At 42.0% G+C, this 16,503-nt stretch overlaps 1 protein-coding gene across 3 annotated transcripts in view; it reads left to right on the forward strand.

Moving 5' to 3' along the window:
* The window catches only part of TENM2 (teneurin transmembrane protein 2), a 1,355,200-nt gene that overhangs the window by 1,024,273 nt on the left and 314,424 nt on the right, over positions 1 to 16,503 (forward strand). For all 3 annotated transcript variants that reach the window (XM_043913490.1, XM_043913492.1, XM_043913491.1), the window contains one exon: positions 906 to 1,140. In XM_043913490.1, the coding sequence (XP_043769425.1) occupies positions 906 to 1,140 (235 nt within the window). The remainder of the gene's footprint in view (positions 1 to 905; positions 1,141 to 16,503) is intronic.

Below are 16,503 nucleotides of genomic sequence, written 5' to 3' on the forward strand. Positions count from 1 at the left end.
CTGAGCCACCAGGGAAGTCATATGTAGGCATATGTATGTATAAATGTGTGTGTGTATATAAAAAATATATATATGTGTGTGTATACATATATATGTGTGTGTATATATATATATAAATACACATACCCAAAACCCACACATATATATTTTCATCATCAATATTTTTTTAAAAACTCTAAAAGTCCAGATCTTCAGCTTTCCTAGAAAAACTGGAAGATTAGTTGCGTTGATCTCTAACCCCTAAACAGCCACGTGAGCCTTGATCTGAGTGAAGGCTGTTCCCTACCTGCTCCCGTTCACCCCAATCCACTTCACTTTCCTGCCTGGCCCCTGATAGGTGTTTAAACTTGCTACCCCCTGACTTCCAGTATGCCATATTCTTATACCTTCAGAAAGATGCCATACCGTTATTTCTTTTCATCTTTATTTTGGCCACACTTCACCACATGTAGGAGTTCCCTGACCAGGGATCGAACCCATGCATCCTACAGCATGGACCAGCAGGGAAGTCCACCCCTCCCCTCTTTTTGGACATTGTTTAAAGAATGTATGGAGTATCCTGGCTTACCAGGAAATGGGCTGGGAACTTGTTACAACAGTGGTCAACCTTGAATGTCACATGACTTTCCTTGTGGAATTAATGTTTCAAATAATTCCCACTGGTCAGCCTTCACCAGCCTGGTTTTGCTAACCTAGCTTCTGATTCATCATTTGATGCCTACCTAAAGGCAAATCAAGGCGTACTGTTTATTAGTAACTGACCCTGGGATGCTTGATGTAGTCTTACCTGCGTTTCCGGTTGGCGATGTTCAGCGCTTGTCAGTATCAAGGCTTTGGTTCCAGGTGGAGTGTGCGCGGCGGCGTCCGGCAGCGCCTGACGGCCATTTCTCCTCCTTTTTTTCCAGGTCCTCCAAACCACCACAGCCAGTCGACTCTGAGGCCCCCTCTGCCACCCCCGCACAACCACACGCTGTCCCATCACCACTCGTCCGCCAACTCCCTCAACAGGAACTCGCTGACCAACCGGCGGAGTCAGATCCACGCCCCGGCCCCCGCGCCCAATGACCTGGCCACCACGCCCGAGTCCGTTCAGCTTCAGGACAGCTGGGTGCTGAATAGCAACGTGCCGCTGGAGACCCGGTGAGTCCCCATCGTGATCCCACGCGCCTCCTTCCTGCCTCACCCGCCCTGAGCCTCGGGGGGCGCAGAGCTCTAGTGGGGTGAAAACCCCGCCTACCCTGTGGGACAAGCTGGCCAACGCCAGCTGTTCCCTTGGTAATTCCACCCTGGACAGCAGGTTGATAGGTATTTCTTTTGTTCACATGTGTCTCCTTTTAATGCGTGTTTACTTTCTTCCATAGCTCCTGTGTACCCAACTAATAGAATTAGCATAACATATTTTTACACAAAGGCTCATGGGAAACATGCTTATAAGGGTATATTGACTGAAAGCTGCTGATAAATTATGCATTTAGCCTTTCCTGAAGTAATAAATGAAGACTCATTTGAAATTAAGTGTTTGGGGAGACCTTGAGAAACAATCCCCGATTCCAGACTGACAGAAGTATAATTTTAATTTATATTTCATCCAACATGCAGTCTCTCTTTAATCCCTCCTGTACACACTTTAACAGCTTGATGCCTGAGGGGCAAACAACAATGTAGAAAAAAACAAACAAGGAAAAAGGGGCAGCATTTATGTTGAAAGGGAAGAGTTTGAAAGTGATCTCCAGGCCTGGCTTTGTTTTGTTTTGCATTTGCTTCTGTCCTTTTCTCACCTTTGCTTCTGGTCTTCCAAAATCACCTTTAGTGACCTGAAGGAAGGGGCATTGGTCACAGCGTGGCAGGCTACAATGTACTTGGCAGTGAGTTGACCAGATATCGAAATGGTCCTGTTTTTCCATCCCCAGGCACTTTCATGGTGTGTGTGCTTCAGTGGTCACTGTCTCCTAGCCCAGAAGAACCATGGAGACTAAACAGAGAATGGGGCTCATTCATATTGAACCTTCAGAAAGTTCTCACATAGTTTTTAAACTTTAATAACTTAGGTTTAATAAAAGACAAAAATGATCTGTAATCTTTCTGGTAATGGCCAGTGAATTTTCTGCATGCAGCTGGAAATAATTATGCAAGCCATGTTGTTTCTTATCTCTAATATTTTTGTGTTATTAAGATCTCGAATACGTTGAACACCATTGTCACTATAGTCACTTCAAACTTTAATGCATTTTATTTTCTAACCAGTGTAGGTGATTTGTAACCATGCCTGCATTCTTAATCTCTAAGGCTTACAATAAGTAAACTCAATAGAAACTATATGCATATATTATATATAATAGATAGGTTTAAACATTTGCATTGATATAATAATCCACTAATAAGTAGCTTTATGGAAGGGTTCCAGGCTGAAAGCTAACTGGTCCACCAGGCTTAACTCAGGATATGTTCATAGTTGGTGGTGGTCTTTAAGACTGGATAAGATTTGCTTTTTTTCCCTTATATTTATGAACTGCCGTAGAGTTTGTTGGGTACTAGTCAGTCTATTTTCATGTTAACAGACCATTACTTGAAAAATATTAATAGTTGTGAGACATGAGGCTATGCACAGTGGATAAGATGGAGGAGAAGGAGAAAGGGTAGGAGAAATGTAGTAGATATTGGGAAAAAGAAGAAAAAAGGAAAAAAGAGCACTACCATCACCAATACCAACCAGTTTTCATTGTGCACTTTGTCTATGCCAGTGTTAGTGGTCTAAATGTACTGTCCCAATCAAACCCGGAAGCACTTCAGTGAAGTAGGAAGAAATCATTGTTGTCACCATTTTAAAAATTCAGAGTGTAGACTGGGGGGTCAAAATAACTTGCAAGCATTCTAAAGCTTCAGTTCAGTTCAGTTCAGTCACTCAGTCATGTCCAATTCTTTGCGACCCCATGAACTGCAGCATGCCGGGGCCTCCCTGTCCATCACCAACTCCCAGAGTCCACCCAAACCCATATCCATCGAGTCGGTGATGCCATCTAACCATCTCATCCTCTGCCATCCCCTTCTCCTCCTGCCCTCAATCTTTCCCAGCATGAGGGTCTTTTCAAATGAGTCAGGTCTTCACATGAGGTGGCCAAAGTATTGGAGTTTCAGCTTCAATATCAGTCCTACCAACGAACACCCAGGACTGATCTCCTTTAGGATGGACTAGTTGGATCTCCTTGCAGTCTAAGGGGCTCTCAAGAGTCTCCTCCATCACTACAGTTCAAAAGCATCAATTCTTCAGTGCTCAGCTTTCTTTATAGTCCAACTCTCACATCCATACACGACCACTGGAAAAACCATAGGCTTGACTAGACGGACCTTTGTTGACAAAGTAATGTCTCTGCTTTTCATTATGCTGTCTAGCTTGGTCATAACTTTCCTTCCAAGGAGTCTTTTAATTTCATGGCTGCCATCACCATCTACAGTGATCTTGGAGCCCAAAAAAATAAAGTCTGCCACTGTTTCTGCTGTTTCCCCATCTATTTGCCATGAAGTGATGGGACCGGATGCCATGATCTTAGTTTTCCGAATGTTGAGCCTTAAGCCAACTTTTTCACTCTCCTCTTTCACTTTCATCAAGAGGCTCTTTAGTTCTTCTTCACTTTCTGCCATAGGGTGGTGTTATCTGCATATCTGAGGTTATTGATGTTCCTCCCAGCAATCTTGATTCCAGCTTGTGTTTTCTCCAACCCAGCATTTCTCATGATGTACTCTGCATATAAGTTAAATAAGCAGGGTGACAATATACAGCCTTGACCTACTCCTTTTCCTATTTGGAACCAGTCTGTTGTTCAATGTCCAGTCTAAAGCTTCAGTGAGATGGTAAATTATGAGTCACATTGGATGGAACTCTGGTGATTTCTACACATAAAATAAGATGTTGAGATATCTGATCACAGACCTACAATTATTGCCTTGATTGTCACATCATCAGGGAAAGATCCATCAGAATGTCCACTCCTCACAGAGTCTCTCATTGGTGATGAGAACACATACACTGCATGAGGGTATATCCTATCATCCATCACATTCTGATGTGATTGGCAATAAATATTTCCCTTGAAAAGATCTGGGGGAGAGGACCAGCAAACCAAGCATATCCCCTGCCTGTTCTCCTGAAGTTCTCCCAGAACATGCCTCCCAACCTGTCAAGTCCTTCTTCAGGTTATTAGAATACTTAGCATTTCTCCTAGGATTGGAGTTTCTCAATGCTTTTAGAGGAAGCAAGCTTGAAGAGTTAATAAAATGGCCAAAACCTTGAAGCCTATGAGATGGCAAGAACAGTATCAGATGTTCTCTGATCAGTACATTCAAGGGCCAAGAATTAGAGAATGTAAGTCCCTTGAGATGGGCCATTACTAAAATCAAACCCAGATATTTGAAATTCCATCCATAGAACTGAATACATATTATTTGGATGTGCAACTGGTCTTGTATTGAATTGTTGAACTTTATGTTTCTCTTTTAGATATTATTTATTCAGTCTCTTATTAGCAAATATTTACTGAGTCTCTTGAAAATACTAAGTGCTATGTTAGGTACTGGAAAGATTATGATTAAAACACGTATTCTTCCCTTAGAGCTCATACAGCCTAAAAAAGGAGATAGGCACATAAACAGAAAGATCGTGCAGAGTTCACAGTAATGGAAGTCTGTAAGTTACAGTGGTTGAACAGTTGACATCATAATTAGCTATTCCAGATGTTCAGGAAAAGTTTTCCAGCTGAGGGGCTGTTTGAGCTGGGTTTGGAAGGATAAATAAGAGTTTTCCCTAATAGATAGTGGAGAAAAAAAATCAAAGATTGTGGCATCATTTGTTCCCATTCTTCAGTGATTTTTCCGTATAGTCTTGGAAACTGTGGAACTGAACAATTTCACTCACTCAAATGCTGAAATATTGTTAGTTTAATGGTGTCATTTTCTTACCCAACGAGCAAATGTAGGGAATGGAAGCTCTTAAGTTAGGGTAATGATATCATACTAGGATTCCCATTTGTGTCTTTCATATCAAATAAGAATTGATTAACCACATCCGAGAGAGAGAACCACTGAAGGCAAGACATTCTGGAGGCTGATTATGATGTAGTCATCAACTGTGAAAGTGCAATGGAAACTTACAAACAAAACTTTATCACCCCCGATCTCATTAATCTAGACTTCTGGGCATGATGGAAGAATTTCATAACTCTGGAAGGCGATGGATAGGCATTCTGCCACCCCAGAGACTCCAAGCCAAATCCAAGGTGTTTTTTTTAGACCAGCAAGGAACAAGCCCTTGCCCCCTGCATTGCTCGTTAATGTTCTCATCAGTCTTAATGAGGCACGTTAGATCTTCCCTGGACTGTGCTTTTTCCACTTTTTGTTCTGTAACAAGTAGAATCAAGGTGCTGGTTAAGGAGGCATAGCCAGAACACAGTACTGTACAAATTTGGAATTTAACACAAGACAAAAAAAGCTTATAAGGAAAGTTCTGTATCAATGTTAACCATATAAATAAAAAATGCATATAAATGCCTACTACCCAAAACAATCAGTTCATGTGTAAACCATAATATAAGCCAAGAGAAACAAAACATAGGGCAGAGGAACTGTTTGCAAACAGCCTGGATGGTCTACAAAATCACTCTCCTTTCCATCTTTCTCTCAGCCTACTTGCAGAAGGTCTTAGAACAAGGTCCATGGGTAATTCTGGGTTGATACCACCTATCTCCTCCTTCCTATCCTGAGAGCAACAAGGTCAAGAGTCTTTCTGACCAGCTGCTTCTTTGGGAGTTTCTGAAGTCAGCATCTCTTCATCTAAAGTAGTAAAAAGTAACTCAGTGACAGAACCTAACTTTCCTTCCGTCATGCATTTTGCTGAAGCAAGCTTCTTTCTCGGAATCTATCTCTGGTAGCAGGTCACTAAAGAAAATCCCTAAGCAGAACAAAACTTCTCTCTGAGTTTGCTTTTGCCCCAAAATACCAGAATAGCCATCAAGATCCTCAAGCCCCAAACAAGTTTGCAAGTTACTTTTTGAAATGGTCATCCATTACTCATTAGAGAAACATCTATGAGACCCAACCAGGTGCCAGGCATTGAAGAAGAAGAAAAGCAAGTCCTTGTCTTTTTGTACATTCTAGGCTGTAGACAGAATGTGAGCAAAAGATTAGGCCTGTGACCCTACAATGACAAATGTATTAAGTGCCATGTGAGGTATAGAGAAGCCAGACTCAGGAGAAATCGGCATATAAGCTGAGCCCTAAGGATGAGTAGGTGTTAATTAGACTTAAAGAATGTTCTTGGTGGCAAAAACCATGATCCACTGGGAGAAGTGGTGCTACGATTCCAGGAAGAGACAGCAAACTAGAAAGGCAGGCAAGGGCAGGACAGTGCGTGGTTTGGGGCTGCTTTCAAGATTTTGGACTCTCCCCCAAAACAGTGAAAAATCATTAAAGCTTTTTAAACAGAAGGCTGAAATAATGCATAAATGGCTTTGTTTTGCTTTTAATTATGGTAGCTGCCTTATGGTTAATAGGTAGAGGGTTGGGGAGAGGTATAGCAAGACTGAGGGTGCAATTTGGGGAATACTGTCATGGTTAAGATGAAAAATGGTGGAGTTTCCATTAGGGTCCCCACAGCTGCAGTATCAGAGCTGTCTGCCTTTCTCCTACCAATCTGACCAGAAGGTGAACGTTCAGAGTTATGGGGAATGTACTAAAGGTAGAATCAGTAAAATTAATGATGGCCGGAATGTCAGGATGTAGGTTAGTCAGGCGTGAGCACAATACCCAGTTTTTTGACTTAAGAGGCTGAGTGACTAGTAATGTCACTTAGAAAACAAGTTCAGTTTTCCACCTCTTAAATCTCTGAGGCAACAAGAGTATTGAGTCGCTGTTATTAGCCAGACTTATTTTGATTTTAAAATAATATATGTAACACAGAAGCACATCCATTTACAAATAATAGCATAGTGAGTGTATCCAACTCGTTTTCTTGGGCTTCCCTTGTGGCTCAGCTGGTAAAGAATCTGCCTGCAATGCGGGAGACCTGGGTTCCATCCCTGGGTTGGGAAGATCCCCTGGAGAAGGGAAAGGCTACTCACTCCAGTATTCTGGCCTTGAGAATTCCGTGGACTGTATAGTCCATGTATAGTCTGACAAAGAGTCAGACACGACTGAGCGACTTTCACTTTCACTTTTCACTTTCACTGTATCCAAAGTTCTCAGCAGTTGATTTTTCTCTTAAAAAAAAAAAAAAAAACTCTCCAGAAATTTTGTTCAACTTAGTTATTCTACATGATTGTATAGTTCTGTGAATAACTTTATCAAATAGTTTTTGCTCAATACTTAGTTTTACAGGCATGATCCCATTGAAGCCTTTAACTCTTCTGCTGAGTATATGTTACTTATCCCTATTTTAAATAAATTGAAACTGAGACTTGAGGAGATGAAATTACCTGCACATCTCCAAATAAGTAGGTGGCAGGACTGGGATTGAAACTTGGGTCTACCTGACTTCACGTGCCACACTCCCATCACATGACAATGTCTTTGAAACTAGAAGAACGAAACAAAACAAAATGATACTTATTATCCAATTAAAATTTACCCAGGTGGTGGAAATCATGAAGTTAAGGCATTATAAGTGATGTGAGGGAAGAAATGATCTGAGGGATGAATCCCAGTCTGTGACTGGACCAAGAGTTGGTCACTGACAAAATCATAAGCCAGGCAAAATATAAGGGACCCTTGTCTTCAGCTCTGCAAGACTGGTAGCCACCCAGAATGGTATATCTGAAGGCTTGAAGGTCCATAGTAGCAACAGCATGGGCTACGTGTGAGCTGAGTTCAGAGGTTTAATGCTCTGCACACCATAACATGCAAGAGTCAATTGAAGCTGCAGAAATAGGAAGCACTGCTACTTTTTTTAGCTCTGTGATTTGCAGGAGGTTTGTCTTCCAAACAAGACTTTGCCAGATTGGCTGGAGAAAGCCACACTGCCTTGAGTATGCTGGATGGCCATTTGGTCATCGTTCGTGTAGGGACACTCAGCAAGTTGTGATGAGCACCCAGGAAGTGCTCTGACCAAGAACGGAGCATGTTGGGCTTGACAAGTGGCAGAAGGAATCCCAGGAATTTGTGTATCAGCATTTCAGAAAACCTACTTTTTATCTTCAAGACCAAGTAATCTTAGCCTCATCTGGAAGCTTTATGGGGCGTGCATATTGGGGAATCAAGCCTAATGACCTTTAGGAAATAAGATTTTCATGGAGAAGCAATGAGATTGTGGAAACATCCCCACCATGCTGAACCTAAAGACTCTTCTCCACTTGTTCTCAGATTGATTTCTCTACCTAAGGATTAATTTTCTGACAGAATCCTGACAAGCTTGATCTTGAGAATATTAAACCAAGGTAACCTGTTTGCTTCCCACCCACCCCCCATTTTTTTTTTAACGTTTTTGAGTGAGGTGTAAAACTAGAATTCATTCTGTGTGAACCAAATGCATTCTAGCACTTTTCAAATCAATAGGCAGCATGATTTCTCCATATTGCAAAACATTATGCCCTCTCTAAATTCTCATCAGAAGCAACATGGAAATTAATGAGACCTTTAGGTTAGCTTTTCAAACTCAACCTTAGTTTATAGCTTTACCTTGCCTTTTTGACACCATGATCCCGCCTGGCCACCAGCAGCATTTCACGTTGCAGTGCACTTTAATTTTGTAGTTTTCTTAGTCTTCCTTGGAAACTGGCAGCTTATTAATCTCAATAACTGAACTGCTCAATAGGCACACTCTCCAATGAGAAACCAGACTGTGTCTTTTTTCTTTTTTTTCTTGGCAGATGGAGACAGGGGGTTGGTTCTTGGTTAGAGGCGGGAGGCAGAGTTGGGGGGGTGTTGGTGAGTGGTAGGGAAAACCCAGTAAGCAGGGGTATCCCGTACCCCACATCACTTTCTGACAATTGGCAGGAAAATAAAGAGAACCTGGTCTAATCCATTGCTCTGCTATTTATGGCTTGCGGTGTTAAACACACTCAAACCCATTAATAAGAAAATAAAGTGTTGTGGCTCGTGTGCAAATTACAAGGTGCATTAAGAAAGAAACAAGCATTGTGTCTTATTTAAGACCACTCTAGTCTGTTCTTGGCATGGTTTGCAAACTTGGAAACATACTTGAAGGTAGACGTCTACAAGGAGGGCTCAGCTTTTAAAATGTGTCTCCCGCTATAAAATTAAAACCTTGTTAAGTTTATTAAAGCTCTGGGGACTTGAACTTCTTATTTATGAGTTACCACGGGGAAGCCTCTGGGTAGAAGGATGTTTTGTGTTTTTTAAAAGCCGTCCCTCCGCAGCCTGGACTACGGGGACCCTATTACAGACTGAGGCCACCTTGCGGTCATGCCTTGGAAGTGCAAGACTCTGCCCTGAGTCTGTGTAAATGTCAAAGACTCTTGGGTTAGGTTCACAGTTGAAAAAAGCCCAGTATTTCCATCTCTGTCTGTGCTCTTTCACCCATTCAGCTAATATCAACTGTCATTCCCTCGGGGCATTTCCTGAAGCCTCCCCAGAGGATATTTTATCTGGCTCAGATGGGAGAGACTTGATGGAGTGCGAGGCTTTTCTAATTCTGGCTGGCAATGATCTTTTTCTTTTCACAGAAGCTAGATAAGGCACTCCTGGTTCTCCCAGGCAGGGGCGGTAGGCTCTGCACCCTTTCTGAAGCTCCCTTTGATTTATTAGTCTCGGTTTGGCCTGCCTTCGTGATTGGGGATCTTATGTCCCCGGAATCGCAGCCCATCACGAGACACTCAGCCAGTGTGTTCAGCTAGGACTGCATCCTTTGGATGATAAGGGAGCTGAAACAACGTGAAGCACTTTTTCTAAGATATCTTTCTTTCCCCTCTAAAACTCGCCAGTTTCAGAATGTTCCCTAAGTCTTGTATGCAAATAATCCATTTTTATGACAACATTAACCACAGAGAATCAGCCTCAAAATCATGTGTTTTTAATTCCTTACAGAATCATTTCTTGCTCAGAGTAATTGTTTGAAAAATCAGCAAGTGCTTCCAATTTCTGTCCTCAGTGTTTTAGCTGTGCATGCCTGCCTTGTATTTCGAAAGAGAATGAGTAGCACTTCCTTTTTTTATTTGTGAGATGGTTCTAAAATTATATTTCAATTTGTTAAAAAGGCATAAGCTGGGTTGGAGCATCCCTAAGTCCACTGCTCAACAATTAGTCCTCCTGTCAAGATGTTGCACACCAACGATATGACAATTAAAAGCTTGTTATTATTATTTTGCAATTACTTGAAGGACTGGATATAAAATCCGGTTCTAGGAAGAAGGTAGGAAATGTTCTTCCTCTTGCATGGATATGTGCTTAGATAAGAATTTTAAATGGGAAACTTAGTCTTTGTGCCTTTTTAAATCTCTTATCAACCCAGACCCTCTCCACTGCACTTTGGAACAGGGAATAAGAAAGCATAAGGTGATATGAGGCACTTTTAAGCATTTGGTGGGACCCTGGGGAAAGCCAGCTTAGTAAAGTGAGATAATAAATGTAAAAACCCTCTGACAGTGGGGTCCTGCGGTGTGGGTGTTTTGTGTTCAGCTTTAGTGCTTTCTTAGTTACCTTAGTTCCATGGTCCCCAAACTTCTTGGCACCAGGGACCAATTTTGTGGAAGACAGTTTTTCCACAGACCGGGGGTAGGAGTAGGGGGATGGTTCCAGGATGATTCAACTGCATTACATTTATTATGCACTTTATATCTAATGCTGCCAACGATCTGAGAGGAGGTACTCAGCCCATGGCTCGGAAGCTGGTGCAGCTCAGCTTTTGCATTTTCACTGACCCAGAGTGACCTCTTCTCTCTTTCGCCAAAACCCAATGAGTTAAATCTCTCTAGTCCGGTGTTAAGACCCTCGGCAGATCTGAGGACTTACTGCATGTGATGTCTTGGAAAGGGAGACACCGGGGATGGCTTTGAATTTATCGAAATAATTAGAAAAAGGAGAGTATCAGTTACTGGAAGGTGGAACAAAAGTATGAAGGCAGTTTGAAGAGCACAGAAATGGGATTTTGTCAGAGACAAGGTGTCTTGAAGACCTGACAATTTGCCCACGATGTTCTGTGAATGAGTTTGACAAGAGCGCTCCACACAAACCCTGCAGATATTAGCAAGTGACTTGATTTCTATTTGGAAATAGTGTTTGGTAATATTTAATCATTTTTTAAAAGTTAAACATGTGTTTATTTTCTGTAAAATATTGAAGACTTTGGTTTGTCCAAAGGCAGAGAAGGGCAGAGATCATCTTGTCCAGCTTCTAAACTTCTGAGTCCATGCGAGGAGAGATGGTGGCCATGTTGAAAATCTTTACACTGTGCGGACGGACTGAACGCTGTTTCTGCTTTGGTCTTTAGTCACTGTCATCTCTTAAATGCCTGCCTTGTGCCAAGCACTGTTTTAGACACTTTATGTTATCCAGGTGGGAGCCCTGTCAGGAAGATACAACTAGGGGTAATGCAGGGTGTGGGACAGAATCAAAACTCAGGCAGAACTTGATTCGTGGACTTGAACTCAGGCACTAGGCCTCTCTCTCTGTCTCTCAGCTGTTTTTCTGTTTCCTAACGTCATTCTTAAGCAGGTGTCCTTTTGTGAGATCTCTGTGGGAACCGTGGGCTCTGTTCTCATAGCTTAGAAACTACAGAAAAAGGATTTCCTCTTCATATTTCAAGGAAACTCCCAGGAACTCAACTAGAATCCCATGCCCACAGCAGACCCAGTCTGGAGGTCTGGAGCATGGACCATATTGTCTGATTAGGCCTGGATCATATGCCTGTGAGGACCAGATACCAGAAAGAAGGGTGTGGCCATAACTGAACACCATGGTGTTAGACAGTGTTAGATGGTAAGATAGAGAGCTGGCAGGCTGAAAAAAAAGACAAGAAAACCCAGGCCAAGTTCAGTGCTAGCTGTGTCCCAGCCTAGCTGCTTTTTCTTGCTGCCTAAATGCATTATTTTCTCCTCTGGGCACACAGTCCTGGCCAGGGTTGGGAGTATGGGAGGTTCAAGAGTATCGGTTACCTCACTTGCCTGGACACAGCAGGGGGTTTACAACTGATTCCATTATGAAGTAGAAAGAATAAGTTCCACTAAGTAATTCCCATCCCCTTCTGATTCATCACCCTCTCTGGTTCACTTCTCAAACGTCCCACGACTTTACCTTGGAGTTCACTGTGGCCACTGAATGCATCTTAACTTTTATTAGTCCCCTGATGTCTCTTTCCAGCTATCATCTTCTTTCCTGCAAAAGTGCTTGGATTCCACATTTTCTAATTAAAACATGCTCATTTATTGTCTTACTAACCAGTGCTCTTTACGAGGGCTCATGATGAGAAAGTTAACTCAAAACAACTCAGTGCATTTCTCATCTCCTGAAAATGGCTGGAGAAGCAGTTTTACCTTTATCACTGTGAAGTTCTTGGTTTTGCTTTTTAATAAGACAGTGAATGGGAAACGTTTAATTCCATGCTCCAAGCTTCTCTTCTCAGTGTTAGAAAAATGCAGCTTATCCTTTTTGTGGTGAACATTTTAGATAGGACTCAGTCTGCTCCCTAATGGACCTCCTTATAGATACCATCAGAATAGTTCCACATTTAATGAGACAAAAAGTTTTGTCCTAAAAATCAGCTTCTCCTAATGTCAATAATTATGCCCATTACTACTTACACTCGTGTGATTTAATCTGATGTTGCATGTTGTAGAGAAGCTCAGCAGTAGGGGAAAAGTAGCACACCTACATTTAAACTCCCCTAGAAATTCAGCAGAATGGTGTGTGTGACACTGGGGTGGATGTGAGAACCAGCTAAGAAAGGACACGTTCAGTATGTGTCTGGAGGGACTTTTCCGAGTTTTCACCATCGTGGGCCCTGTCTGGAAATACGAAAGCTGTGTTAGGATGGAGACCTCCTCCTGTCCTGCCTATAACGTGAATCTTCAAATTCACCACACCTTCAGTTTTTAGAAAAGGGAGAAGTGTAGAATTTTTTGCAGGGCTGGAGTTGAAGGGGCTATTTCAAGGAGAGAGGAGGAGAGAGGTGGAGGTGAGGTGGGAAGGAAGGGGTCTGATGATGAGACTACAGAAACACCTGCCATCTTCTGAGAAGTTGGTCTCTTGATGCCTTTTTTTCCTTTTTTGGCTGCACTGCAAGGCTTGAGGGATCTTAGTTCCCAGACTAGGGGTTGAACCTGGGCCCCCAGCTGGGGAAGTGCAGGGTCCTAACCACGGCACCACCATGGAATTACCAGTCCCTTGGTTCTGACCATTGCATCAGAAGGCAGACCAGGAGGAGGAATCAAAGTCAACAGCATTTAGGTTGACCTGATCACTTAAGAGAAGAGGAATCATTTAGTAGAACCAAGGCAGAATTTTGAGGCAGGAAGCCGTGTTCAGATCACTTGTGCAGGCTGATATCTGTTTTACAGATGAGGAGGGTGAGGTCAGATGACTCAGTTTCTCAAGCTGATTGTCCAGGTGGGGCTGCAGGCAGGTCTCTAACTGAAGCTTCCCTCCATTTCCTGCATGATGATCAGGCAACTTTATTGCCTGTTCATCCCATGCAGCGGAGAAGGCAATGGCACCCCACTCCAGTACTCTTGCCTGGAAAATCCCATGGGTGGAGGGGCCTGGTGGGCTGCAGTCCATGGGGTCGCTAAGAGTCGGACACGACTGAAGCGACTTAGCAGCAGCAGCAGCAGCATCCCATGCAGAATCTTTATCTCCATTTCCTTCTGCAAAGGAACAGTCAAGAATTAGGCAAAGAATTAGAGCACATATTACAATAGATTGAAGGGATTAGATCTGATAGACAGAGTGCCCGAAGAACTATGGATGGAGGTTTCTGACATTGGACAGGAGGCAGTGATCAAGATCATCCCCAAGAAAAAGAAATGCAAACAGGTAAAATGGTTGTCTAGGAGGCCTTACAAATAGCTGAGAAAAGAAGAGAAGCAAAAGGCAAAGGAGAAAAGGAAAGCTATACCCATCTGAATGCAAAGTTCCAAAGAATAGCAAGGAGAGATAAGAAAGCCTTCCTCAGTGATCAGTGCAAAGAAATAGAGGAAAACAACAGAATGGGAAAGACTAGAGATCTCTTCAAGAAAATTAGAGATACCATTAGAGATACCAAAGGAATATATCATGCAAAGATGGACACAAAAAAGGATAGAAATGGTATGGACCTACAGAAGCAGAAGATATTAAGAAGAGGTGGCAAGAATACACAGAAGAACTATAAAAAAAAGATCTTCATGATCCAGATAACCACGATGGTGTGATCACTCATTTAAAGCCAGATATCCTGGAGTTTGAAGTCAAGTGGGCCTTAGGAAGCATCACTACGAACAAAGCTAGTGGAGGTGATGGAATTCCAGCTGAGCTATTTCAAATCCTAAAAGATGATGCTGTGAAAGTGCTGCACTCAATACGCCAGCAAATTTGGAAAACTCAGCAGTGGCCACAGGACTGGAAAAGTTTTCATTCCCATCCCAAAGAAAGGCAATGCCAAAGACTATTCAAACTACCACACAATTGTATTCACACACTAGCAAAGTAATGCTCAAAATTCTCCAAACCAGGCTTCAACAGTACGTGAACCAAGATCTTCCAGATGTTCAAGCTGGATTTAGAAAAGACAGAGGAACCAGAGATAAAATTGCCAATATCCACTGGATCATCGAAAAAGCAAGAGAGTTCCAGAAAACCATCTACTTCTGCTTTATTGACTATGCCAAAGCCTTTGACTGTGTGGATCACAACAAACTGTGGAAAATTCTGAAAGAGATGGGAATACCAGACCACCTTCCCTGCCTCCTGAGAAATCTATATGCAGGTCAAGAAGCAGCAGTTAGAACTGGACTTGGATCAACGGACTGGTTCCTAATTGGGAAAGGAATACGTCAAGGCTGTGTATTGTTACCCTGCTTAGTTAACTTGTATGCAGAGTACATCATGCGAAACACCAGGCTGGAGGAAGCACAAGCTGGAATCAAGATTGCCAGGAGAAATATCAATAACCTCAGATATGCAGATGACACCACCTTTATGGCAGAAATCAAAGAAGAACTAAAGAGCCTCTTGATGAAAGTGAAAGAGGAGAATGAGAAAGCTGGCTTAAAACTCAACATTCAGAAAACTAAGATCATGGCATCTGGTCCCATCACTTCATGGCAAATAGATGGGGAAACAGTGGAAACAGTGACAGACTTTATTTTTTTGGGCTCCAAAATCACTGCAGATGGTGACTGCAGCCATGAAATTAAAATATGTTTGCTCCTTGGAAGAAAAGCTATGACCAACCTAGACAGCATATTAAAAAGCAGAGACATTACTTTGCCTACAAAGGTCCATCTAGTCAAAGCTATGGTTTTTCCAGTAGTCATGTGTGGATGTGAGAGCTGGACCATAAAGAAAGCTGAGCCAAGAATCGGTGCTTTTGAACTGTGTTGTTGGAGAAAACTCTTGAAAGTCCCTTGGACTGCAAGGAGATCCAACCAGTCCATCCTAAAGGAGATCAGTCCTAAATATTCATTGGAAGGACTGATGCTGAAACTCCAATACTTTGGCCACCTGCTGTGAAGAACTGACTCTTTAGAAAAGACTCTGATGCTGGGAAAGATTGAGGGCAGGAGGAGAAGGGGATGACAAAGGATGAGATCATTGAATGGCATCACCGACACAATGGACATGAGTTTAAGTAAGCTCTGGGAGTTGGGAAGCCAGGCGTGCTGCAATCCACGGGGATGCACAGAGTCAGACACGACTGAGTAACTGAACTGAACTGATTACAATAGATTTAGTATTTCCAGGTGTTTTATTACAAAATGTATTCACTCTCTTGATAAAAATATTCAGTGATTATAAAGGTGAAAAATACAAAGTATACTCCCTGCCCCTCCATTCCTATCTCCAAGAAAATCTCATTTGAAGGTTTATTATTTTAGGCTTCTAAAAATATTTATGGTGTCTAAGCATATTTCTTTTTAAGTTTAGTATAAATGGGATTGTGTTATACCTACCATTTGGCGATGTCTTTTTTTTTTTTTTTAACTTCATAAGAAATTGTAGAAACCATTCCAGGTAATTTCATGTAGACCTACCTCATTCTTTTTTAAAGTCTGTGTAATATTCCGTAACGCCATAATTTATTTAACCAATCTCTTCCTGATGGACATTTAGATTGCTTTCAGGTTTTTGCTGTTACAAACAAAACTGTAATGACGAGTCTTATGTATATATCTTTCTTTGCATACTTCCATGATTATATTCCAAAGTTAAATTCCTGGAAGTGAAATTGCTAGATCAAAGAGTGTGTATAATGTACATTTTGAATTTTGATAGATTGTGCCAAATTATGTCTGTCTCAACTCGAGTGTTACAGTCTCTTTTTATTCCTCCTTTCTTGGCCTGAATGTCTTTTATGTATTTAAAATA

The sequence above is a fragment of the Cervus elaphus genome, chromosome 9 (genome assembly GCF_910594005.1).
Source record: "Cervus elaphus chromosome 9, mCerEla1.1, whole genome shotgun sequence".
Taxonomy (NCBI): Eukaryota; Metazoa; Chordata; class Mammalia; order Artiodactyla; family Cervidae; genus Cervus; species Cervus elaphus.